The 24,160-nt window shown below is 41.6% G+C and overlaps 2 protein-coding genes across 4 annotated transcripts in view; one reads left to right on the top strand and one right to left on the bottom strand.

Moving 5' to 3' along the window:
- LOC129395163 (immunoglobulin lambda-1 light chain-like) overlaps positions 1–24,160 on the bottom strand; it is a 735,232-nt gene that overhangs the window by 537,182 nt on the left and 173,890 nt on the right. The gene's annotated exons all lie outside the window — the stretch shown is intronic.
- ZNF280B (zinc finger protein 280B) lies at positions 239–22,700 on the top strand. Of its 3 annotated transcripts, XM_003805905.4 has the most exons (4): positions 239–2,816; positions 3,586–3,646; positions 16,229–16,346; positions 20,935–22,700. In XM_003805905.4, exon 4 carries the CDS (start codon positions 21,003–21,005, stop codon positions 22,632–22,634), a length of 1,632 nt encoding a protein of 543 aa, XP_003805953.1. In that variant the 5' UTR covers positions 239–2,816; positions 3,586–3,646; positions 16,229–16,346; positions 20,935–21,002; the 3' UTR covers positions 22,635–22,700. The 3 variants fall into 3 exon arrangements, with proteins under 3 accessions (XP_003805953.1, XP_034807576.1, XP_034807578.1); XM_034951685.3 differs by lacking the exon at positions 3,586–3,646 and having other exon boundaries at positions 2,681–2,816; XM_034951687.3 differs by lacking the exons at positions 3,586–3,646; positions 16,229–16,346 and having other exon boundaries at positions 2,681–2,816.

Raw genomic sequence — 24,160 nt, 5'->3', positions numbered from 1 at the left:
TGAGAAATTATGAGAAAGACACATCATGTCTGTGATAGTCTTCTAAAAACTATAACCCCAGTGTAACCATAAGAAAAACATCAAACCCAAATTGAGAGACACTCTGAAAAATACCTGACCTTTACTTCTTAAAATTGTCAAGGTCATGAAAAGCAAGAAAAGTTTAAGAAACTGTCACAGACCACAGAAGTCACACAAAATGACTAAGTACAATTCAGTATCCTGGGTGGGAATCTGGAACAAAAAGGATGATGGGAAAAACTAGTGACATTTGAATAAAGCCTGGAGCTTAGTTGATACTAATTTACTGATGGACATTGGAATTATTATGAAGCCAAAAGAAGATCATTTCTCATATATTTATTTTTCATTTTATTATTTTTTGAGACGGAGTCTCGCTCTGTTGCCCAGGCTGGAGTACAGTGGTGCACTCTCAGCTCACTGCAACCTCTGCCTCCCAGCTTCAAACAGTTCTCATGCCTCAGCCTCCCGAGTAGCTAGGACTACAGGCGCGTGCCACCACACCCAGGTAATTTTTGTATTTTTTGTACAAAAATGGGGTTTCACCATGTTGGCCAGGCTGGTCTTGAACTCCTGACCTCAACTGATCTGCCTGCCTTGGTCTCTGAAAATGCTGGGATTACAGGTGTGAGCCACCATGCCAGTCCTCTTACGTACATTTTAGATATTGCAAATATCTTCTTTACATATCAGCCTCATATATACATTTTAGATACTGCAAATATCTTCTTTACATCTATGATCTCTTCATTTTGACTATGGTACACTTCACTGAACAGAAATCTTCAAATGCAAGGGTGAGTAATATTTAGGCCATGTGATTTGATTATAACACAATTTAAAAATCTTTTAAAAATCTCATAGATTTCAAAAATAAATAACATATACTATATAACCCTTGTGTTAGAAAGAATCACTATGTAAAAAAGAAAGTAGAGGTTCCTCTTCAAAGACTTTCCTCCCTGTCTAATTACGAATAAATAGTAACTTCTCTTAGAAGTAAAATTTATTCAAAGACCTGTGCTAACATTCTTAGATATCTGCTAGCCGTAATAAAGAAATTAATGTACTTTGTGTTCTTAGCTCCCACAATTTAGCCTAAATATTTGCCCTCGCATGCTTATACTGGTCCAAGCAAGCATTAGGTCATAGCCTGTTCCTCTTCCTATTTGGAGGTGTTTTTACCTTTCTCAGCATTCCACAAGTTACATCCTCCTTCCTTTCTTCTCCTCTGCCTTTGCCTCTTTTAGAAAGTTCTAAGTTGTTAGCCAATCGGGACAAACACAGAATGTGAGGTCCTGTTCCAGCCAATGGAAACCGGACACAGCAGCAGGGTGGATGCGTCAGGTTATAAATAACCCTGTATCCTTTGTTTGGGGTACTCTCGTGGCAAAACTGCTGGCGAGTGTACCCTTTCTGCAGAAAGTAAAAATGGCCTTGCTGAGAAAATTAAATTTATGTTCAAGTGCTATTTCTTTGCGGCACCAGGGAACAAGCATTTCTAACAACTAGGAAAATTAGGACATATCTAATTGAAGGATAATGAACATATTACCAAGCGGACTGGTGGGACACAGTTAAACTGGTACTTAAAGGTAAATTTATAGCATTAAATACAAAAGAAACAAAAAAGTTTACAAGCAAACGAGGTAGGCATTTTTCTCCAAAAATTGTAATGAGAAGTAACAGAGCAAGCCTATGAAGTCACGAAGGAAGAAAATAACAGAATGGAAGAAATAGATAAAATAGATAAGAAAATAACATTATAGATTAATTAAACCAAAAGCGATTTACCCGCCCCCCAAAAAGATTGCTAAAATAGGCTTTTGGCAGAATTGGTCAATTAAAAAAAAAAATCAAAGCTGCAAGTAAACTGAATGGGCAAACTTTCTGTAAAGGGCCAGACAGTAAATATTTTAAGCTTTTCATACATGGTCTCTGGCAATTAATCAACTTTGCTGTTGAAGCAGGAAAACAGGCATAAATAATACCTAAAGGAATGGGCATGTTTGTTGTTCCAATAAAACTTTATTTATGGACACTGAATTTTGAATTTCATATAATTTTCACATGCCACAAAATATTCTCTTTTTAGCCATTAAAAAAACGTGAAATCGGTTCTTAGCTTGCTGCCAGCTGTACAAAAACAGGTGGCAGGCTGGACTCAACTGGCCCCAGATGTAACTAGAAGAGGACAGATGTTAGGTTCAGTTGTTTCCTCACAATCCCTTCAGTATGGATAGTCAACAAAGGGACCACACCTGAGAATTATAACAGCTGGCCTTCTGGTGGGCAAACCATCCCCTGATGGACTGGAAGCCTACCCCCCACCCCAAGCCCTGGCTGCGACAGCTCTGGAACCCTGACTGCCTGGGTGCCCCTCAGCTCTGGAACCCTGACTGCCTGGATGCTCCTCAGCTCTGGAACCCTGACTGCTTGGATGCCCCCTCAGCTCTGGAACCCTGACTGCCTGGAACCGTGATCCGGAACCCAAGATCCTTTCAAGGCCTCAGGGGCATTGCCGCTGCCCTCCTCCTTCTCAATCTAACCCCGCGTCCAGCCGTCGCCACCAGGGGCGTCAGAGCGCGCGCATGCTCCTAGCTCGGAGCCGCGCCGATCTCGCGCCGGCACCTGGCAGCCAATCGCAGGTCTCCACTGGACGCGCGCGTGTGGAGGCGTGCGCGTCGGCGGCGCCGGGGGCCTGAGGAGGCGTAGTCGCCGCCGGCTTTGCCCCGGGAGCGCCTCCGGGGCTGGTGCGTGGCCGGCAGCTCGCGAACAGCAGCTGATCCGGACTGGTAAGGACGGGGGCGTGGCGCGGCTTCAGCGTTCCCTGAGGGGAGACTTGAGGGATTTCATGGCGAGCCGCAGCCCTGCGGGTCGCGACACCGCGCTTGGCTGTGCGCTGCCGGAGCGGCCTTTGCAATACAGCCGCTTTCTGTGGGGGAGTGCAGGGCAGAAGCAGGTCCCACGATCCCCTCACGCACACCCCCTTCCCTCAGCTCAGCGGGCGCCACTTTTACATCAGCCTCCGCTCCCTCACGCAGACGCCCCCACCCCCGGGCTGGGCCCGGGCCTCCTGGAGAAGGGGCCTTTCCTGGCTCCCAGTGCGCTCCCCTCCCCCATCGCCCCCGCGGGGTCTCTTTTGGCGCTCAATGTATTTAAAAATCTGAAAACTGCTTTGTAACCCCAGGCCCTCCCCAGTTCTGGAGACCTGTAGGCCCAGACCCCTTAAGGCATTTGAATGTATCGGTCTCTCTCCCCTACCGCAGCGTCTTGTCTCATTTACTGCGTCGCTGTCGGGACTCTTAATGCAGCCCCTGGGACCCTAATGGAGTCCCTCCCGTGAGAGCCAGGACCTCGGGTGATTTGGAGGCTTCTGATTTGGGCAGTTGGCGCTAAGGTAGGGTAGATTGGAGGAACTGATCTGGGGGAAAGGAGTTCAGTTCACTTATCTGGTTAAGTGTGAGATGACTGATAAACACCTAAGTGGCAATGTCAGGCAGTGGGATCGAAAATATTCTTGTGACATGTAAGTAACTAACGCTTCTCTCTGGTTACCTCAAGGATGTGACCTTCTGCCTGGAACAGCTCAAGTTCTTAAAAGTTGCGTTGTAATAAACCTGAGGTAAGAAAAGAGAAGTCTCCCTGATAAGGACCAAAGTTGTATTTTCGTCCTTCAGTTTCGCTCCCTTGCCCTTTCCTTTGCTGAAACATAGCTGTTTGGTATTTAATATTTTACTGAGGGAATCTGAATGATGCGTTTGATTAGTTCAGGCCAATTGTTGATGTAGGTCATTCGGGAACCCTCTAAATTGCTTTCTTGAGAAAGGAGAGGGTGGTAGTGGCATTCTTTTACCACCTCTCTTGAAAAAACAAAAAGAGCATCAGGGATGTTAAGTTATATAAAGCTGACTCCTTTTATCCTACCCTCTTTCTCAGCGACTGTATTTCATGAGGTAATTGCATGCAGCAGGACAGGGGAGGTCATCTGAAGTCATTGCATGCCAGTAGGTGAGATTATAGTGAATTGTGTGCCCAGCAATTTGTGATTACAGCTCAGTGCGACCCATTTTATTAGTTATCTATTGCCGTGTAACAAATTGTCTCAAAACTTAGTAGTTAAATAAAAAAAAATTTATTACCTCATAGTTTTTGAAGGTCTGGAATCCAAGAGTAGCTTAGCTGGCTGTTTCTGGCTCAAGGTCACTCATGAGGTTTCAGTGAAACCTTTGGCTGGATTGTCAGTCTCTGCGGAATTGACTTGGTTTGGATCATCTGCCTCTAAGCTCACTCACTGGGCTGTTGGCAAGAGGCCTCAGTTCCTTGCTCTGTGGGCCTCTCCATGGGGCTGTTCATGTCACAGCAGCTGGCTTACTTCAGAGCAAATGATTCAAGAGACCTTGTACCCAAGATGAAGGGCAGAGTCTTTATGACCTAATTTCTGAAGTGGCATACCATCACTTCCTGCTGTATGTGCTTGATCCCACAGGCCAACCCTGTTAGTGGGAGAGGGCTACAACTATGTGAATTCCAGGAAGTGGGATTCATTTAGGGCCATCTTGGAGGATGGCCCCCGCAGCCATTTATCCACCATTTAACCCTTTTCCATAGGATCTCAAAGCATTGTCCTGTTACTCTGGGTGAATAATTTGACTTCTTGCTAAGGCCAGAACCTCTACATGTGCACTTGTTTATTTAAGGATATTATTCTAGCAAGACTTCTCTTTGTCTAGGGATACGTTTTCTATCTCTCCAGATCATTAATATAGCAAACATACTGACTGTACCATCACCTCACCTTAAAGATCTCGTTTTTGATGCCACATCTCCCATCTGCTTGTTTTAATTTGTATTTGCTTGTCCTTACATGAAAATTTCTCCAGAGTTGTCCATATTTGCTATCTCCTGTTCTCGTTCTTCCTTAAACCCACTGCTCTCAAGGTCACCAATGAATTCCACTTTGCTTAATCCATTGGTCAGTTTTAGTTGATTTTCGTGATTTTATTTGATCTATTGGCAGCATATATTACAGTTCCTTTTCTCCTCCCCATTGGATTCTGGGATGCTTCTCTTTCTCGATTCTCCTCCCGCCTGAATGGCTGTGAATAATTGTTTTTTTTTTTAATTTCCTTTACCAGCTCCTTCTCATCTCCATGACCTCTAATCAATGGAATGCCCCAGAGCTTAGATCTCAGACCTCTTTTCCCTGAGTGATCTCATCCAGTCTTGTGTTTTAAATAATGCTACATACTGAAGACTTCAAAATTTAAGTACCTACCTCAGAACTTTCCTTGGGCTCTGATCTCATAGATTTACCTGCTCAGCATTACCTCTTGTGTGTCCTCCTCCTCTCCTTCACATCCCAAACCCAATCCATCAATGAACCTTGTGGGCCTTCTAGATTTTTATCTAGAGTCCGACTTCTTAGTATCTCTATTTCTCCATCCTGTCTGATACTACCATCATCTTTTGTTTATAATATTTCAGTAGCTTCTTGTCTTCTGCTTCCACTATTACTCTCTAAAGTCTATTCTCCACACAGTAGCCACAGCAATCCTAATGAAATGAGTGAGATCATATTACTTCTCACTCAGAGCCTTCCAGTAATCTCTCATCACACTCAGGGTAAAAGCTGAAGAATTTGTTTTTATTTTTTGTCTATTTATGTACTTATTTTTTGAGATGGAGTTTCGCTCTGTCACCCAGGCTGGAGTGCAATGGCGCAGTCTCGGCTCACTGCAACCTCTGCTTCCTGGGTTCAAGTGATTCTCCTCCTCAGCCTCCCAAGTAGCTGGGATTACAGGTGCCCGCCACCATACCCAGCTAATTTTTGGATTATTATTATTATTTTATTTTTATTTTTATTTTTATTTATTTTTTTGAGATGGAGTCTTGCTCTGCCACCCAGGCTGGAGTGCAGTGGCATGATCTCAGCACACTGCAGCCTCTGTCTTTTGGGTTCAAGCAATTCTCCTGCCTCAGCCTCCTGAGTAGCTGGGACTGCAGGCACGCGCCAGCACACCTGGCTACGTTTTGTATTTTTAGTAGAGACGGGGTTTCACCATGTTGGCCAGGCTGGTCTCGAACTTCTGACCTCAGGTGATCCACCCGCCTCGGCCTCCCAAAGTGTTGGGATTACAGATGTGAGCCACCACACCCGGCCAAAGCTGAAGAATTTAGAATGGCCTACATGATCTTGGCTTTCCTTTGCCACAAACAGCTCATTTTTTATCTCATTTCTAACTTGTCACTCTTTTCATTGGTCCACCTGTGTTAGCCTATTGATCAGTCCTTGCATGTGTTAAGTGCTCCAGTCTCAGAGGCTTTGTGTTTGCTGTTCCCTTTGTTGGAGTATTCTTCCCCAGATAGCCATATTCATGTTATGTGAGTATCAACCTGCCTCCATTTCCTACTTTATTTTTCTCCCTAGTGTTTATATAACCATGTTACTTTTGTTTAAAAAATTATTTTCTGACTACCCCTTCTGGAATGTCAGCTCCCTGAAGTGAAAGACTTTGGATCACTGATATATCACCAGACCAATACATGGCACCTTGTTGGCCCACCAAACTTTTATTGAATGAGTGGTCTTCTTAAATTCGTCTCAAATACTACCTTGATGCTTCCCTTTCTCCTTTTCTCTGTAGTAATGAGATTATGAGAACTGTGCAGATTCTTGATCATTCCTGTATAATTTCTCTCTTAGTTTTTTGTGGACTGGGATATGTTTTAATTCTACTGATTGAATACATTTTATAGCTATAGTTCCACTAAAGTAGCAAACATCAGAACATCAAATGTGTATGTTTGGCTACACACAGAACCTTATATGATGGTCTTTCTGTAGATTAACAATTTCTCCCTAATTTCTTAACATCCCTCCCACCAGCTCAGTTCTAATGCAGCAATATTACCTTAGGGTCAATTTGATATGTGAAAAGAGAATAGTGACTTTCACCTTTTGGCTTTTAACACTTAGTTAATGTGGGCACAAGTTGTTTTTTTTTTTTTTTTTTTTTTCAGACGGAGTCTTGCTGTGTTGTCCAGGCTGGAGTGCAGTGGCACAATCTCAGCTCACTGCAACCTCCGCCTCCTGGGTTCAAGCAATTCTCCTGCCTCCTGAGTAGCTGGGATTACAGGCGTGTGCCACCACGCTCAGCTAAGTTTTTGTATTTTTAGTAGAGATGGGGTTTCACCATGTTGTTCAGGCTGGTCTGAAACTCCTGGCCTCGTGAGCCACCTGCCTCGGCCTCCCAAAGTGCTGGGATTACAGGCGTGAGCCACCACGCCCGGCCTGGCACAAGTTATTTTAATCTTATTCTTTGTTAGCTTCTTATACTTGTAAACTACAAGTGTGTATAGGTCCATTCCTTGTTCTTTCCCTTCAGTGTGTAAATTAATCAGTTATTTGGATAATACTGAATAATACAATTCTGAGAGTTGAGCTTAAGCATTAGTGTTGTATAAGTTTGAAACAAAATGTGAATGCTCTGCAGAAGTCTTAACTGGGTTTTTTTCCCTGGGAGCTTCCCAGTCGCAGAGACCCAAGTTACATAGGGAGTCATGATAGGACCTATGTGGTCTGCATAGAATATGCTCTCACAGCTTTTCACAACCTCTAGATTCCTTATAACTAGGTTGACTATGTAATTTATCATCTAAACTGAAGGACTTATTAAAGATTGAAGAGTGGCACTATCCATAATTCCACAGAGATAGAAGTTTAAACTACAACTGTCTTGGTCATACCAGCATATTTGGTAATCCTACGTATAATTTATTTGGTCTTCCAAGTCCTTGGTATCGGAGAAGAGTTCACTCTGCAAGGAGATATAACTGTTCCATCCTTGGGAATGTATGACTCCCACTACAGTTTGTAAATTGACCACCTGATACTAGCTTAATTCTTTTTGTTGGCTAGATGAGCTTGCATTGTTCCATTATCCTTGCTACGAATTGAGTCTGCTTAATGGTGCTTTGAAAATTTAGCAGCAGTTGTTGGGAGATGGGGGGTTATACCAGCCTGTTACTAGGCATTTGTTTTTCTTTGAAATATAGTTCATATGCCATAAAATTCACCCTTTGCAGTGTGAAATTGAATGGTTTTTAGTATTATATACTTACAAAATTGTACAACCATCAGCAATATCTAATTCCAAGACATTTCATCAACTCTAAAGAAACCTTGTATCCATTAGCAGTCACTCCCTGTATTACTTTTCCATAGCTGCTATAACAAATTATCACAAACTTGGTGGCATAAAACAACAAAAATTTATTCTCCCTTAGTTCGGGAGGTCAGAAGTCTAAAATAAGTTTCACAAGACCTAAATCAAGATGTTGGCAGGGCTGTCCTCCCCTGGGAAACTCTAGCGGAGAATCCATTCTTTGCATCTTCTAGTTTGTGGATGTGACGTTCTTTGGCTTGTGACCATGTCACTCTAATCTTTGCTTCTGTCTTCACATCACCTTTTCCTAGAGTATGTGTGAAATCTCCCTCTGCTTCTCTTACAAGGACATTTGTGGTGGCATTTAGGGCCCACCTGTATAGTCCAGGATAATTTTCCCATCTGCAAAGATCCTTTTTCCAAATAAGGTATCATTTACAGGCTTAAGGGATTAGGACCTGATATTTTGGGGGCCGTTTTTCAAACCTGCTATATTCCTTTCATTCCTCTTCATCGAGCCCATGGCAGCTGCTACTTTATTTCTGTCTGTATGAATTTGCCTTATTCTGGACATTTTGTATAAGTAAAATAATAAAATATGCGGCCTTTTGTGTCTGGTGTTATTCACTTAGTGTATTTTCAAGGTACACCGTATTGTATGCTTGTTTGTACTTCAGTTTTTTTGTGGCTGAATAGTATTTCATTGTACGGATATACCACAGTTCGTTTATTCATTTATCAATTTATTTACATTCGGTTGTTTGCACTTTGTAGCAGCATTATGGCTGTATTCCAGCTAGCTTATATATGTGTTATATTTTCAATTCTCTTGGGTATATACCTAGGAGTGATATTGTTGGGTCATATGGTAACTCCATATTTAAATTTTGAGCAATTGCCAAACTTTTCCAAAGTACAAGTTTATATTATCACCAGCAGTATTTGAGGGTTCAGATAGCTGCACATCCTCTGCAACGCTTGAGATTGTTTTTGCTTATAACTAACCTAATGGATGTGAAGTAATAGCTCATTGTGATTTTGATTTGCATTTCCTTAATGACTAATTATATTGAGCAGCATTTCATGTGCTGCTTGGCCATTTGTGTATCTTTGGAGAAGTGTTCAAATCCTTCGCCCATTTTTTATTGTTTGTTTTTGAGACAGGGTCTCGCTCTGTTGCCCAGGCTGCAGTACAGTGACACAATTATGGCCCACTGCAACATTGACCTCCCAGGCTCCAGTGATCCTCCCATCTCAGCTGCCACCCTGCCTCATTCCACCCCTGAGTAGCTGGGACTACAGGCGTGTGCCACGATGCCCAGCTAAATTTAAATTTTTTTTTTTTCTTGAAACAGTCTTGCTCTGGCACCAAGGTTGTAGTGCAGTGATGTGATCACGGGCACACTCTACCACGCCCGGTTAATTTTTTAATTTTTTGTAGAGGTAGGGTCTCACTATGCTGTACAAGCTGGTCTGGAATTCCTGAGCTGACTAAGTCCTCCTGCCTCAGCCTCCCAAAATACTGGGATTACAGGTATGAGCCACTGTGCCTGTGTTTTTAAATTTTTTGTAGAGAAGGGGTCTCACTACATTGCTTGGACTGATCTTCAACTCTTGGGCTCAAGCGATCCTCCCATCTCAGCCTTCCAAAGTGTTGGGATTACAGGCGTGAGCCACTGTGTCTGGCTTATTTTTTATTTTTTATTTTATTTTATTTTTTTAACAGAGTCTCACTCTGTCGCCCAGGCTGGAGTGTGGTGGCATGATCTCGGCTCACTGTAACCTCTGCCTCCTGGATTCAAGTGATTCTTCCTGCCTCAGCCTCTCGAGTAGCTGCGATTACAGGCGCGTGCCACCATGCCGGCTAATTTTTGTATTTTTAGCAGAGACAGGGTTTTGCTACGTTGGCCAGGCTGGTCTCAAACTCCTGACTGTAAGTGATTCTCCCACCTTGGCCTCCCAGAGTGCTGGGATTATAGACGTGAGCCGCCATGCCGATTGGGGCCTGTTTTTAAAATGAATTGTTTTATTGTGGTAAAAACGCATATAATTTACCACCTTAACCATTTTTAAATTAATAGTTCAGTAGTTTCAAGCATTGATGTGAAACAGATCTCTAGAACTTTTTCATCTTGCAGAGCTGAAACAATGCCCATTAAACAACAGACTCACCCTTTTCCTCTGCCACTAGCCCTTGGTAACCATTACTCTACCTTCTGTTTTTTGTTTTTTTGGGTTTTTTTTGTTGTTGTTGTTGTTGTTTTTTTTTTGAGACGGAGTCTTGGTGTGTTGCCCAGGCTGGAGTGCAGTGGTGCGATCTCCACTCACTGCAACTTCTGCCTCCCAGATTCAGGGGATTCTTCTGCCTCAGCTTCCCGAGTAGCTGGGACTACAGGTGTGTGCCACCACCACGCCCAGCTAATTTTTTTTGAAACAGAGTTTCTCTCTTGTCGCCTAGGCTGGAGTGCAGTGGCGTGATCTTAGCTCACTGCAACCTCCGCCTCCTGGGTTCAAGCAATTCTCCTGCCTCAGCCTCCCAAGTAGCTGGGTTTACAGGTGCCTGCCACCACATCCGGCTAATTTTTGTATTTTTTTTTAGTAGAGACAGGGTTTTGCCATGTTGGCCAAGCTGATCTCGAACTCCTGACCTCAGGTGATCTGCCCACCTCAGCCTCCCAAAGTCCTGGGATTACAGGTGTGAGCCACTGCTTCCGGCCTCTACTTTCTGTTTCTATGAATTTGACTATTTTAGTTACCTCATATAGGTGGAATTATACAAATACAAAAGTATTTGTCTTTTTGTGACTGCTTTATTTTATTTGGCATAATATCCTCAAGGTTCAAACATGTAGCATGTGACAGATTTTCTTCCTTTTTGAGGTTGAATAATATTCTATTGTGTGTGTGTGTGTGTGTATATATATATATATATATATATATAATCTTTTGTTTATTCATTTTTGGGTAGACATTTGGGTTGCTTCTACCCCTTGGCTGTTTTAATAGTCCTTCTGTGAACATGGGTGTGCCAGTATCTCTTCGAGACCCTGCTTTCAATTATTTTAGATATATACCCAGAAGTAAGATTGCTAGAACATATAGTAGTTCTGTTTTTAATTTTATGAGGCATTTCTGTACTGTTTTCCATAGTAGTTATACCATTTTACACTCCAGTGACTGTGCATGAGGATTCTAATTTCTTTCCAACATTGTTTTTTAATAGTAGTCATCCTACTAGGTGTGAGGTGGTATCTCAAGGTGGTTTTAATGTGCATTGTTTTATGATTAATGACACTGAATATATTTACTTGGTCTTTTGTGTATCATCTTTGGAGAAATGTCTATTCAAGTTCTTTGGCCTTTTAAAAAATTGAGTTATTTGTATTTGTCATCTCCATTATGGTTTTACTTCTTGCTTTCCAATCTGAATGCTTTTTGCTTCCTTTTCTTGCCTAATTACCTTGGCTGTAGAACCTCTAGTACGGTGTTGAGTTGAAGTGGTTAAAGTGGACATCTGTCTTGTTCCTGATCTTAGGGGCAGGGGTACTTTCAGTGTCACCATTAAGTATGATACTATAATAGCTGTGAGTCTCATACAGATGCCTTTGTCTGGTGGAGAAAGTTTCCTTCTATTCCTAATCGTTTTGTTGTTTCAAATCATAAAAGGATGTTAGCTTTTGTCAAGTGTTTTTTCTGCAGGCAGGTGTAGTTTTTGTCCTTTATTAAAATGGTATAGGCTGGGCACGGTGGCTCACGCCTGTAATCCCAGCACTTTGGGAGGCCAAGGCAGGTGGATCACCTGAGGTTGGGAGTTCGAGACCAGCCTGACCAACGTGGAGAAACCGTGTCTCTACTAAAAATACAAACGAATTAGCTGGGCGTGGTGACGCATGCCTGTAATCCCAGCTACTCGGGAGGCAGAGGCAGGAGAATTGCTTGAACCCGGGAGGCGGAGGTTGTGGTCAGCCAAGATCGTGCCATTTCACTCCAGCCTGGGCAACAAGAATGAAACTCCGACTCAAAAAAAAAAAATTAAAATTAAAAATAATAAAAATAAAATTATTGTTGGTTGATTTTCATAGAATGAACCATCCTTGTATTTTTTAAATAAATCCCACTTGGTCATGGTATGTAATCGTTATATATGTTGTTAGATTTTGTTTGCTAACATTTTGTTGAGGATTTTTGCCTCTGTAAGGGATATTGGCTGGGCACAGTGGCTCACGCCTGTAATCCCAGCACTTTGGGAGGCCAAGGCGAGCGGATCACGAGGTCAGGAGATTGAGACCATCCTGGCTAAAACAGTGAAACCCCGTCTCCACTAAAAAATACAAAAAAATTAGCTGGGCGTGATGGCGGGCTCCTGTAGTCCCAGCTACTCGGGAGGCTGAGGCAGGAGAATGGCCTGAACCTGGGAAGCGGAGCTTGTAGTGAGCCGAGATCACGCCACTGCACTCCAGCCTGGGCGACAGAGTGAGACCCCGTCTCCAAAAAAAAAAAAAAAAAAAAAGGATATTGGCCTGTAGTTTTCTTTTTTTATATGATTTCTTGGTTTGATTTTGGTGTAAGAGTAATAACTAGCCTCATAGAAAGATGTGCAAAGTTTTCTCTCCTTTTCTAATTTTTGGAAGAGTTAATGAAGGATTGGTGTTAATTCTTTTAAAAACGTTAAGAATTTACTAGCATAGCTATCTGATTTTGGGCTTTTATTTGGGGAAGTTTTTTGATTACTAATTCTATTGCTTGTTTTGGATCCATTCATATTTTCTGTTTGTTCTTGAGTCAGTTCATTAGTTCCTGTCTTTCTAGGAATTTGTTTCATCTAGGTTATCTAATTTGTTGACAGATAATTTTTCATAGTATTCCTTTATAATTCTCTTTATTTCTGTGTGGTTGGTAGTAATATACCCTCTTTATTTTTAAAAAATAATTCATTGAGGTGAAAGTCACATAACATCAGTCATTTTAAAATAAACAGTTTAGTGATATTTAGTGCATTTGTAATATTGTACGTGTGCTGCCTCTATCTAGTTCTGATACATTTCCATCATTCCAGAGTAAAACCCCTTTACCCATTAAGCAGTTTCTCACCATTTTCCCTTTCCTATCTTCTGGCAACCACAAATCTTTGTTTAATATCTATGGATTTATCTATTTCTGATATTTCCTGTAAATGAAATCATACAATATATGAGCTTTTGTCCCTGACTTCTTTTACATGGTATATTTTCAGGGTTTACCCTGTTGTAGCATGTATCAGTATGTCGTTTCTTTTATGGCTGAATAAACATTCTGTTGTATGTATATACCATGATTTGTTTATCCATTCATCCGTTGATGGACATTTAGGTTGTTTCCACCTTTTGATTATTACGAGTTGTTGCTATAAACATGTATACATGTACTTGAGTACCTTTATTTCTTTGAGTGTATACTTAGATTTGTGGGATCATAAGTCTATGTTTAACATTTTGAGGAACTGCCAAGCCATTTTGTAATAAAATCTTTTGAGTTTTACAAGCTTTCGTTAATTTCCAGGATCTGAAAAACGTGATTTTTGTAGTTTTTGCTAGTGTTCTCTTTGCTTTTATGAAGCAGCAGCTATTTGTAGGTCTTTATTCCACCATTCCCCTTAACTTCACCCTGTTGCTGGGCATTTAATAAGTTGACTTTGTTATGCCTTTTTTTAGTTGTCTTTTTTTGTGGTCCTCCACAACCCCTCTTTACATCATTCTTCAAGCCCTTTAAAAACTCAGCTTTAGTGAAGAAACTTGACTCTGAACTACCAGACCACTTTTAGTTTGAACTGCCACCCTGTCAAATCTCCTTTGTAACCTCCGCCTCCTGGGTTCAATTGATTCTCTTGCCTCAGCCTACCAAGTAGCTGGGATTACAGGCGCCCACCACCACTCCCGGTGAATTTTTGTGTTTTTAGTAGAGATGGAGTTTCACCATGTTGGTCAGGCTGGTCTCGAACTCCTGACCTCAGGTTCTCTGCCTACCTCGGCCTCCCAAAGTGCTGGGATTACAGGTGTGAGCCACTGCACCTGGCCTTTTTTGTTTTGTTTTGTTTTGTTTTGTTTTGTTTTTTTAAAGATGGAGACCAAGATTCTGCTCATAGGAGGAAGGGAAGGAAAAGGGGAAAAATGACCGATTTTCTCTGTTGCTTAAGAGTAGATCCCAGGCTGGGCACGGTGCCTCACGCCGTAATTCCAGTACTTTGGGAGCCTAAGGCGGGTCTATCACCTGAGGTTAGGAGTTTGAGAGCAGCCTGACCAATATGATCAAACCCCGTCGCTACTAAAAATACAGAAATTAGATGGGCGTGGTAGCATGTGCCTGTAGTCCCAGCTACTTGGGAGGCCAAGACAGGAGAATTGCTTGAACCCAGGAGGTGGAGGTTGCAGTGAGCCGAGATCACGGCACTGCACTCCAGCCTGGGTGACAGAGCGAGACTCCCATCTCAAAAAAAAAAAAGAGCAGATCCCACTCACTGTTATAGCCACACACAAATTTTTTTCAGGCATCAGTCCCACTTGAGTAACTTCTGTGATTAGATTTTAGGCCACCAGGACTCCTATGGTACCTATCCCCACCATCTTCCCTTGCCTATCACTTTCTTCACCCCACTGCTTCTTTCTCAAACTTGTCCCCCACCCCCACAAATAACTCTACACGTTTGCTATCTTAGAATTGAATGCCCATTAAACAGAGATCCTTGCAGTAAATGGGAGTTTTATAGGATCCTTAAAACTACAGCAAACATTTGTATTCCATCCCAGGGCAACTAAATAAAACAAAAATAACTCTTTCATAAACATTTTTTAATAAATACTTTTTCAAAAGTAAGCTGAGGATGGTAGAGGAGTGTAAAATAGGGTTGAAACTAGCCTGAGAGGCCAGGTGCAGTGGCTCACGCCTGTAATCCCGGCACTTTTGGAGGCCAAGGTGGGTGGATCACTTGAGGTCAGGAGTTCGAGACCAGTGTGGACAACACGGGGAAACCCCATCTCTAATAAAAATACAAAAAATTAACCAGGCATGGTGGCGCACACCTATAGTCCCAGCTGCTCAGGAGGCTGAGGCACAAGCATCTCAGGAGAAGTTGCAGTGAGTTGAGATTGTGCCACTGCACTCCATCCTGGGTGACACAGCGAGACTCCATCTTAAAAAAAAAAAAAAAAAAAGGCCAGGCACAGTGGCTCACGCCTGTAATCTCAGCATTTTGGGAGGCCGAGGTGGGTGGATAACCTGAGGTCAGGGGTTCGAGACCAGCCTGGCCAACATGGTGAAACTCCATCTCTACTAAAAATACAAAAATTAGCCAGGCGTGGTGGCACACACCTGTAATCCCAGCTCCTCAGGCAGGAAAACTGCTTGAACCCGGGAGGCAGAGATTGCAGTGGGCCGAGATTGCGCCACTGCATTCCAGCCTGGGTGACAGAGCAAGACTCCATCTCAAAAAAAAACAAAGAAAAAACAATGATCTAGTAGAAGGGCCATTGTTTGAATGCATAGAAATAATCTGGAAGGTGGGTTATCATCCACTGATCTCTCAGCTTTCTTTGGAATTGAAGCCCTCCTATTGGCTTCTCCCATCATGGGAGGTGAGAATTGATTTTTGAGGACAAACCTGTTAGATCTGATATATCTTTGCATGTCTAACCTCCCTACCCCAGTATCTCAAGATTCTGGCAAATTGGAAAATAAGCATTCATTCATCCATTGGTGGACATTTGTAGAGAAGGGTCTCTGGACATCTAGAGGAGAAGAAAACTCTCATGGTCTAATGCTACTCTTGTTCTTAATGAACTTGTTCATTAACTTATTAGCTTTGTTCCTGATCCTTGCTCTATTCCTCTTTTTCACCTTGATTGATGGTTGGATGGAGGGTTAATCAGTATGGACAACAGCCAAAAATCTAACCAAGAGCAACTGGTTAGGAAGTCCAGCAGTGTCATTAGAACCCAGTTTAAGTTTTTCTTCTTTACTTGTTTGATGGTTTATTAACAACAGGAATTCATTTCTCACATTTTTAGGCTGGGAAGTTCAAGATCAAGATGCTGGATGCTTTGGTTCCTTAGTGAAGGCTCTCTTCCTGGCTGGTGGATGACAGCCTTCTTGCTGTGTTCTCACATGACAGAAAGAGGAAGCAAGGTCTGTGGTATCTCCTCTTATAAGGGCGCCAATCACATCATGAGGGCCCTATCCTCATGAATACATCTTAACCTGATTATTACCCAAAGCCACCATCTCTATATACCATCACATTGGGGGTTATAGCTTCAGTATACAAATTTGGGGGTGGGGGGAACACAGTTCAGCCCATAGCATAACACAAATTATGTATACCTAAAATATTCTCTAGAATTGGAGGAATCATTTAATGCTTAGGGATAGAAGAGTGATATAATTACAGTTGTGTTTTAAGATCCATCTTGTGGTGTTGTGTTATATAATTTGAAGGACAGAGAAAAGAGACAGAACAATTTAGGGTCTAGTACAAGTGTACAAAAATGAAGTAACCAGTGGACCTAAACCTAGAAGTTGCGGCCTGGGCTGGGGGCCATTAATAGGAATGGACATGAAAGGTAGAATGAGCGATGCTCTAAAAGTTATTTAAAATGGCTTATAAGGTACTTTGACATTTTCTGGGAGGTAGAGGAGGTTTGAACAGGTTTACAAAATAGAGAGTGAAAAAATGAATCCAATGAGACACTTTAATTCTTAAAGACTAAGCAGTTAACAGCAATATCATCAGAAATAAGTGTGCACTAAGTCAGTTTTAGCAGAAAGAGCACAAAACCAGAATTCAGGAATTAGGCATCTTAGTGCTAACTCTGTCTACAAACCCTCCATGTAACTTTAGTAAATCATAAACTTCTGGGGGCTTTAAAAATTAATCTTCAGATTGGCCGGGCATGGTGGCTTACGCCTGTAATCCCAGCACTTTGGGAGGCCAAGGCAGGCAGATCATGAGGTCAGGAGATGAAGACCATCCTGGCCATCATGGTGAAACCCCGTCTCTACTAAAAATACAAAAATTAGCTGGGCGTGGTGGTGCACCTGTAATCCCAGCTACACGGGAGGCTGAGGCAGGAGAATAACTTGAACCTGGGAAGCAGAGGTTGCAGTGAGCCGAGATTGTGCCACTGCACTTCAGCCTGGGTGACAGAGCAAGACTCCGTCTTGAAAAAGAAAAAATAATAACAATAATAAACTAATTAATCTTCAGATAAATCTAATGGCCATGTTGTCAGATTATAGTCTGATTTTTTAGGATATTGGAGAATATTAATGATTGTGAATTAGAATATTTTCTTTTTTTTTTTGAGATGCAGTCTCGCACTGTCACCCGGGCTGGAGTGCAGTGACGTGGTCTCGGCTTACTGCAACCTCCGCCTCCTGGGTTCAAGCGATTCTCCTGCCTCAGACTCCCAAGTAGCTGGGATTACAGGTGTCCACCACCAGGCCCAGCTAATTTTTTGTATTTTTAGTAGAGACAGGGTTTCACTATGTTGGCCAGGCTGGTCTCCAACTCCTAACCTTGTGATCCACCTGCCTTGGCCTCCCAAAGTGCTGGGATTACAGGCATGAGCCACCGTGCCCGGCCAGATATTTTCTTTAGAGAGGATGTTAGAAAATACATTTAGAATTACGTAGAAGGTAGTTACTGGAAATGTGGAAGTGATCCTGAGAAGATTGGATTTGGGCAGGAGTTTTCCCACAGGACATTTGGTAATTCCTGGAGCCATTTTTAGTTGCCACCCTGGGGGACTACTGCTGGTTTCTAGTGGGTAGAGATCACAGATGCTGCTAAACATCCTACAGTACTCTCGACAGCCCCCAGCAAAGAATTATCTAGTCCCAAATGTCAGTAATGCTTAGGAAACACTGGGCTAGGTGACATCATCCTGGAGTTAGGCGATTGAAGTTGTATATAGACAGACTAAACCAATTTTAGTTGACTCCAGAGAGCAGTGTATTCATATCTGCCTTATATTTTTTCTGGCATTATATATCTACTAATTAAGTTGTAAATCACTATTCATGATACACCAGTTTGTATATAGTTGACAATGCTTAATATTGTATTCCTTTTTAAATTCACTTCCAAGGTGATACACATATTTGTAGGAATAAATATTGTCTATATGTTCCAAAATTAGATACTGATATCCTAATTAAAATTAAAACAAATGTGCATGGCATTTATTAGATGTCAATTTAATTTTTATGCTTTGGATTATGCTGATTTGAAGGGTCCACATGGGGATACAGTGAATCTTGATATGTTTTTAGAAATTGGTGAGTTATGAACCTTGGTTTCTAGTGCCTACATTTTGCTAGCATTAGACCAGTTTTTGAAACAACTAGTAGTGACCTAGTGATGAGGCTTAACTGATTTTGTGGGTCTGTGGTTAGTTTAAGAAAAATGAGGCTGGGCGCAGCTCAGGCTCGTAATCCATGGCTCATGCTTGTAATCCCAGCACTTTGGGAGGCCGAGGCTGGTGAATCACAAGGTCAGGAGTTCAAGACCAGCCTGGCCAACACAGTGAAACCCCGTCTCTACTAAAAAATACAAAAATTAGCTGGGTGTGGTGGCATGTGCCTGTAATCCCAGCTACCCTGGAGGCTGAGTCAGGAGACTTGCTTGAACCCGGGAGGCAGAGGTTGCCGTGAGCTGAGATTGCGCCACTGTACTCCAGCCTGGGCGACAGAGCTAGACTCTGTCTCAAAAAAAAAAAAAAAAAGAAAAAGACAAGAAAAATGAAATAGAAAATTTTAGAATGCAGCCTGTGTAGTAAAGGTAGTTATTATTTACGTGTATGTGCTTGTGTAATTGGACTCCATATAACTTTTTTTTTTTAAACTATTGGTTGTGGTCAAATATTTTTAAAAAGCTAGCTTTAAGTCCTTTATTGGCCTACGGAATTTCCAATGGATAAAGTTCTCAGAGTAAATTCATAGAAAATGTGGAATTAATGGAGCATAATCTTCTTTAAAAATAAAGGATCTTATGAAGGAGAGTCGATATTTATTGATTCATTTAACAAATTCTGTATTTGTTGAGCACCTGTCCTGTGCCAGACACTGTTCTTTGTGCTGGGCATACAACAGGCAACAAAAGATAGAATACCTGCCCTTTTGAGTTTTATGTTCCACTGGATGGACAATAGAAAATAATCAAGATAAATAGGATCGTAATATGTTAAATGGTGATAGGGCTTTGGGGATGAAAGAAAAGGGAAAAGAGATTAGGAATGTGGGTTAGAGGTTGGTTGGAATATTTGAGAACCTCACCGAGAGGGATACTTGGAATAGAGCCCTAAGGGCAGTGAGGAGCTAGCCATGCAGATACCCAAATGATCATTCATATTGGAAGGAACAAGGGCTTTGAGCAAGGAAAAGAGCTTAGTATGTTCAAGAAATAGCAGGGAGGGCCAGGTGCAGTTCCTCACGCCTGTAATCCTAGCACTTTGGGAGGCCAAGGCATGTGGATCACCTGAGATAAGGAATTCAAGACCAGCCTGGTCAACATGGTGAAACCCGATCTCTACTGAAAATACAAAAATTAGCTGGGTGTGGTGGTGCATGCCTGTAGTCCCAGCTACTCAGGAGGCTGAGGCACAAGAATCACTTGAACCTGGAAGGTGGAGGTTGCAGTGAGCTGAAATATATACCTGGGTGATAGAGCGGGACTCCATCTCAAAAAAATAAAATTTAATTTAAAAAATTAAAATAAATAGCAAGGAGGTTAGTGTGGCTACAGTGAAGTGGATAGTGGAGAGTAGTATGAGATAACTGCAGGAGCAGTATGTGGGGTTGGTAGTGTAGTCTTCTAGGCATTGGTAATACTTGGTCTTTTACTCTCAGTTAATCAGAAAGCCATTGGAGGGTTTTGAGCTGAACAATGATACAGTCTGACTTTGTTTAACACAATCAATCTGCTTGCTATGTGGAGAAGAGATTGAGGAGGAAGCACTGTTGTGTTTAAGTTCAGTGGGTAAGTCAGAACTGGAGGGGAAAATTTAGGAGGCATTACTGAATGGATTATAATTAAGGCCATGAGTTGGGATGAGATTATCTGCCTGGCAATTGACATTGTGCTATGCTGTTTGTTGGTTATGTGTAGGTACTCTAACTCTATAAATTTAATACCTCTTTTCTATATTAATGTTTATGAGATTACTATATATGAATCAATTGAGATATTTTCATTTATTGTAATTTTCTTCCAATTCCACTACAAATCAAGCTGCCATTGAATAGGTGGTGCTTTTAAAAAACCAGCTATTACTGTAAGTCTAAGAAATAAGAATTTTTGCCTTTAAAATAGCAAAATACATTTAAAAGTAAAAAACTTGCTAAAGAGGAAGCATCTGGTGTGTGGCAGACTAAGGATTCCAGCTTACTCTTCAACTCCAAAGCCCATGTTTCTAAACACTGCACAATGATGCCCTCATAAAAATGTGTGTCTTTTCCATATAATTTTGCCTAGTGATTAGCTGCTGGTAGGTTTTTTTTTTTTTTAAATGGAATAGAGCACAATCAGTACAGCTAAGTTATGATTCTAGATTCTTAGGAACCTGATCTTTTATCACAGGTTTTAAGCTGTTATTTATCCTCTTTCAGTCTCAGTGTCCTTGTGGGTAAAATAGTGGTTTATAAAAACAATGTTTTGGAGGAAAATTAAATAAGGTAATGCATTTTCCTGTACTTACTGATGTATGTTTGTACTTAGGTGGCAGTTTATATAAAGGAAGCATTGGGACTTGTGGCCCCACCATTCAGGAATAAAAAAATTAGAAAATGGAACAATCATGTGAGGAAGAGAAAGAGCCTGAACCACAGAAGAACATACAAGAAACCAAACAAGTAGATGACGAAGATGCTGAGCTCATCTTTGTTGGTGTGGAACATGTAAATGAAGATGCTGAGCTAATCTTTGTTGGGGTGACTTCAAATTCAAAACCAGTCGTTTCAAACATTTTGAACAGAGTCACCCCGGGTTCATGGTCAAGGAGAAAAAAGTATGATCACCTTAGAAAAGATACTGCTCGCAAATTGCAGCCTAAAAGTCATGAGACCGTTACATCAGAAGCAGTGACCGTCCTGCCAGCTTCCCAACTTGAATCGAGATCAACAGATAGTCCTATTATTATTGAGCCTTTGTCTAAACCTGATTATAGAAATAGTTCACCACAAGTTGTGCCTAATAACTCTTCAGAATTACCTTCTCCTTTGATTACATTCACAGGTTCATTGCATCATCCAGTAAGTACAGCACTTTCAGTAGGAGGTATAAATGAAAGTCCTCGTGTATCAAAGCAACTTTCCACTTTCGAAGTAAACAGCATAAATCCCAAAAGGGCTAAACTCAGGGATGGAATTATAGAAGGAAATTCTTCAGCTTCGTTCCCTTCAGATACCTTTCATACAATGAATACTCAGCAAAGTACACCCTCAAATAATGTTCATACCTCATTAAGCCATGTTCAGAATGGAGCACCTTTTCCAGCAGCTTTTCCAAAGGACAATATCCATTTCAAGCCTATAAATACAAATCTTGATAGGGAAAATGAATTGGCAAAAACAGACATTTTGAGTCTAACAAGTCAAAACAAGACCTTTGATCCCAAGAAAGAAAATCCCATTGTGTTACTTAGTGACTTTTACTATGGACAGCATAAAGGAGATGGGCAGCCGGAACAGAAGACTCACACCACCTTTAAATGCCTCAGCTGCGTGAAAGTTCTAAAAAATGTTAAGTTTATGAATCACGTGAAGCATCATTTGGAATTTGAGAAGCAGAGGAACGACAGCTGGGAAAACCACACCACCTGCCAGCACTGCCACCGGCAGTTTCCCACTCCCTTCCAGCTACAGTGTCACATCGAAAATGTCCACACTGCCCAGGAGCCCTCTGCTGTCTGTAAAATCTGTGAATTGTCATTTGAAACAGATCAGGTCCTCTTACAACACATGAAGGACCATCATAAGCCTGGCGAAATGCCCTATGTGTGCCAGGTTTGCCATTATAGATCGTCGGTCTTTGCTGATGTAGAAACACATTTTAGAACGTGCCATGAAAACACAAAGAATTTGCTTTGTCCCTTTTGTCTCAAAATTTTCAAAACAGCAACACCATACATGTGTCATTATAGGGGCCACTGGGGAAAGAGTGCACACCAGTGTTCCAAGTGCCGGCTACAGTTTTTAACTTTCAAGGAGAAAATGGAGCACAAGACCCAGTATCATCAAATGTTTAAGAAGCCTAAGCAACTAGAAGGATTACCTCCTGAAACAAAAGTTACTATTCAAGTGTCGCTGGAACCTCTTCAGCCAGGATCAGTGGATGTAGCATCCATAACTGTGAGCACATCTGACTCTGAACCATCACTCCCCAGGTCTAAAAGCAAAATTTCAAAAAAGTCCCATTAATTCTAGTTTCAGTAAATCTAAAGCAAGTATTTCAAACCAAATTAAAAAACCTCATAAAACAAAAAATACAAACCATACATTATTCAGTAGCACCAAAAATAGTGAAACTAGTGGATTATATATGACTTTTTAAACAAGATTCAGGATATATATTATTTGATCTGAATTTTGAGGTATTATTTTAAAACATCTGGTTTTCATGTTAACTGTATCTGGCTTAACACATAAAAGGTGTTTGTGTGTGTATGTGTGAGAGAGAAAAAGGTATTAATTTATTTTTTTAATTTTAATTTTTTTTTCTTTTTCTTTTTTTTTTTTTTTTTTACTTTAGAGACAGGGTCTCACTGTTACCCAGGCTGGAGTGCAGTGGCGTGATCCTAGCTCACTGCAACCTTGAACTTCCAGGCTCAAGCATTCCTCCGCCTCAGCCTTTGGAGAGTAGCTAGGACTACAGGCGCAGCCACCACACCCAGCTAATTTTTTATTTTAATTTTTTGTAGCGATGGAATGTTGTTATGTCGCCCAGGGTGGTCTCGAACTCCTGACCTTAGGGGAGCCTCCTGCCTCAGCCTCCCCAAGTGCTGGGTTGTGTGAGCCACTGCCCCTGGCACCTATTTATTGTTTTGGTATTTCATGTTACTCCTAAGCTTGAAAGCTCTTTTTTCTATATACAGAATTCATAGAATTTTTGAAATACTTAGTTTTCTTTACAGCTTTTTCCATGCATTCAGCATTTCATGATTAACTCTAGTCAGACTGGAATGGCTTTGTTATGCCCTGGCCCACTTGCTGCCGAATTCCCAGAAGTGCCTCTGCTGTGCTGGCATAAAATAACCTGAAAAGATTCTGAAAAGCCAGGATGTGGAATTGAAAGAGAAGCTGCTGCGTGAGCAGAGACCAAGAAGGCGGAGGTTAGTTGAGGGAGAGCAGTGGTTCTTTGTTCTAGTTGAAGGATAGGCACACATTCATTCTAGTCTTGGGGCCAGGTCAAAAGGAACACTGCTTCAGAGTGTCTTTACCTACCTGAAAACATCCAAGGAAGCCAAACTATTCAAAGTAAAATGCTTTTGTTTGGTGAAGGGCCCCTGCAGACATCAAACAGCCGTCATGTATCATTGGTTTGAGGTGAAATAGCAATAAAATTAATAGAATGGTGCCTGGTACTAGCTGACTTCCTGTTCTGTGATCTAAAGGTGAATTTGATTCATTCCCTCTCCTCTCCCTTCTGGCTAGCCGTTAGTGGAGAATGAACTGGCGATATTCTCAGCCACAGCTGTAAAGCAAGTTTCCCAAGGGGAAGAAGCCCTAGTATCTATAATTTGAACTGTACTGGACCCATAGTTTTAACTGAAAAGGGCCAAACAAGTGGTGTCTGTCCAGTTCCTGGACTGGGCTAAATTTAGTTTTCCCACTGTTAAGCTGGAATGAGGACTGTCCCAAGAACAGTAGGTACAGTGGACAAAAATAGCCCAGGGTGACTGACTGAATTTAAACCCATAATGGCTTTATATTTTTCTGTGCATATA

Source organism: Pan paniscus, chromosome 23 (genome assembly GCF_029289425.2).
Source record: "Pan paniscus chromosome 23, NHGRI_mPanPan1-v2.0_pri, whole genome shotgun sequence".
In the NCBI taxonomy this organism is placed as follows: domain Eukaryota; kingdom Metazoa; phylum Chordata; class Mammalia; order Primates; family Hominidae; genus Pan; species Pan paniscus.
The sequence above is the reverse complement of the archived record's forward strand: the minus strand, read 5'-3'. Positions and strand labels throughout refer to the sequence as shown.

Coding starts and splice junctions, on each gene's coding strand:
- ZNF280B (XM_003805905.4), top strand. CDS start 21,003: ATGGAACAATCATGTGAGGAAGAGAAAGAGCCTGAACCACAGAAGAAC.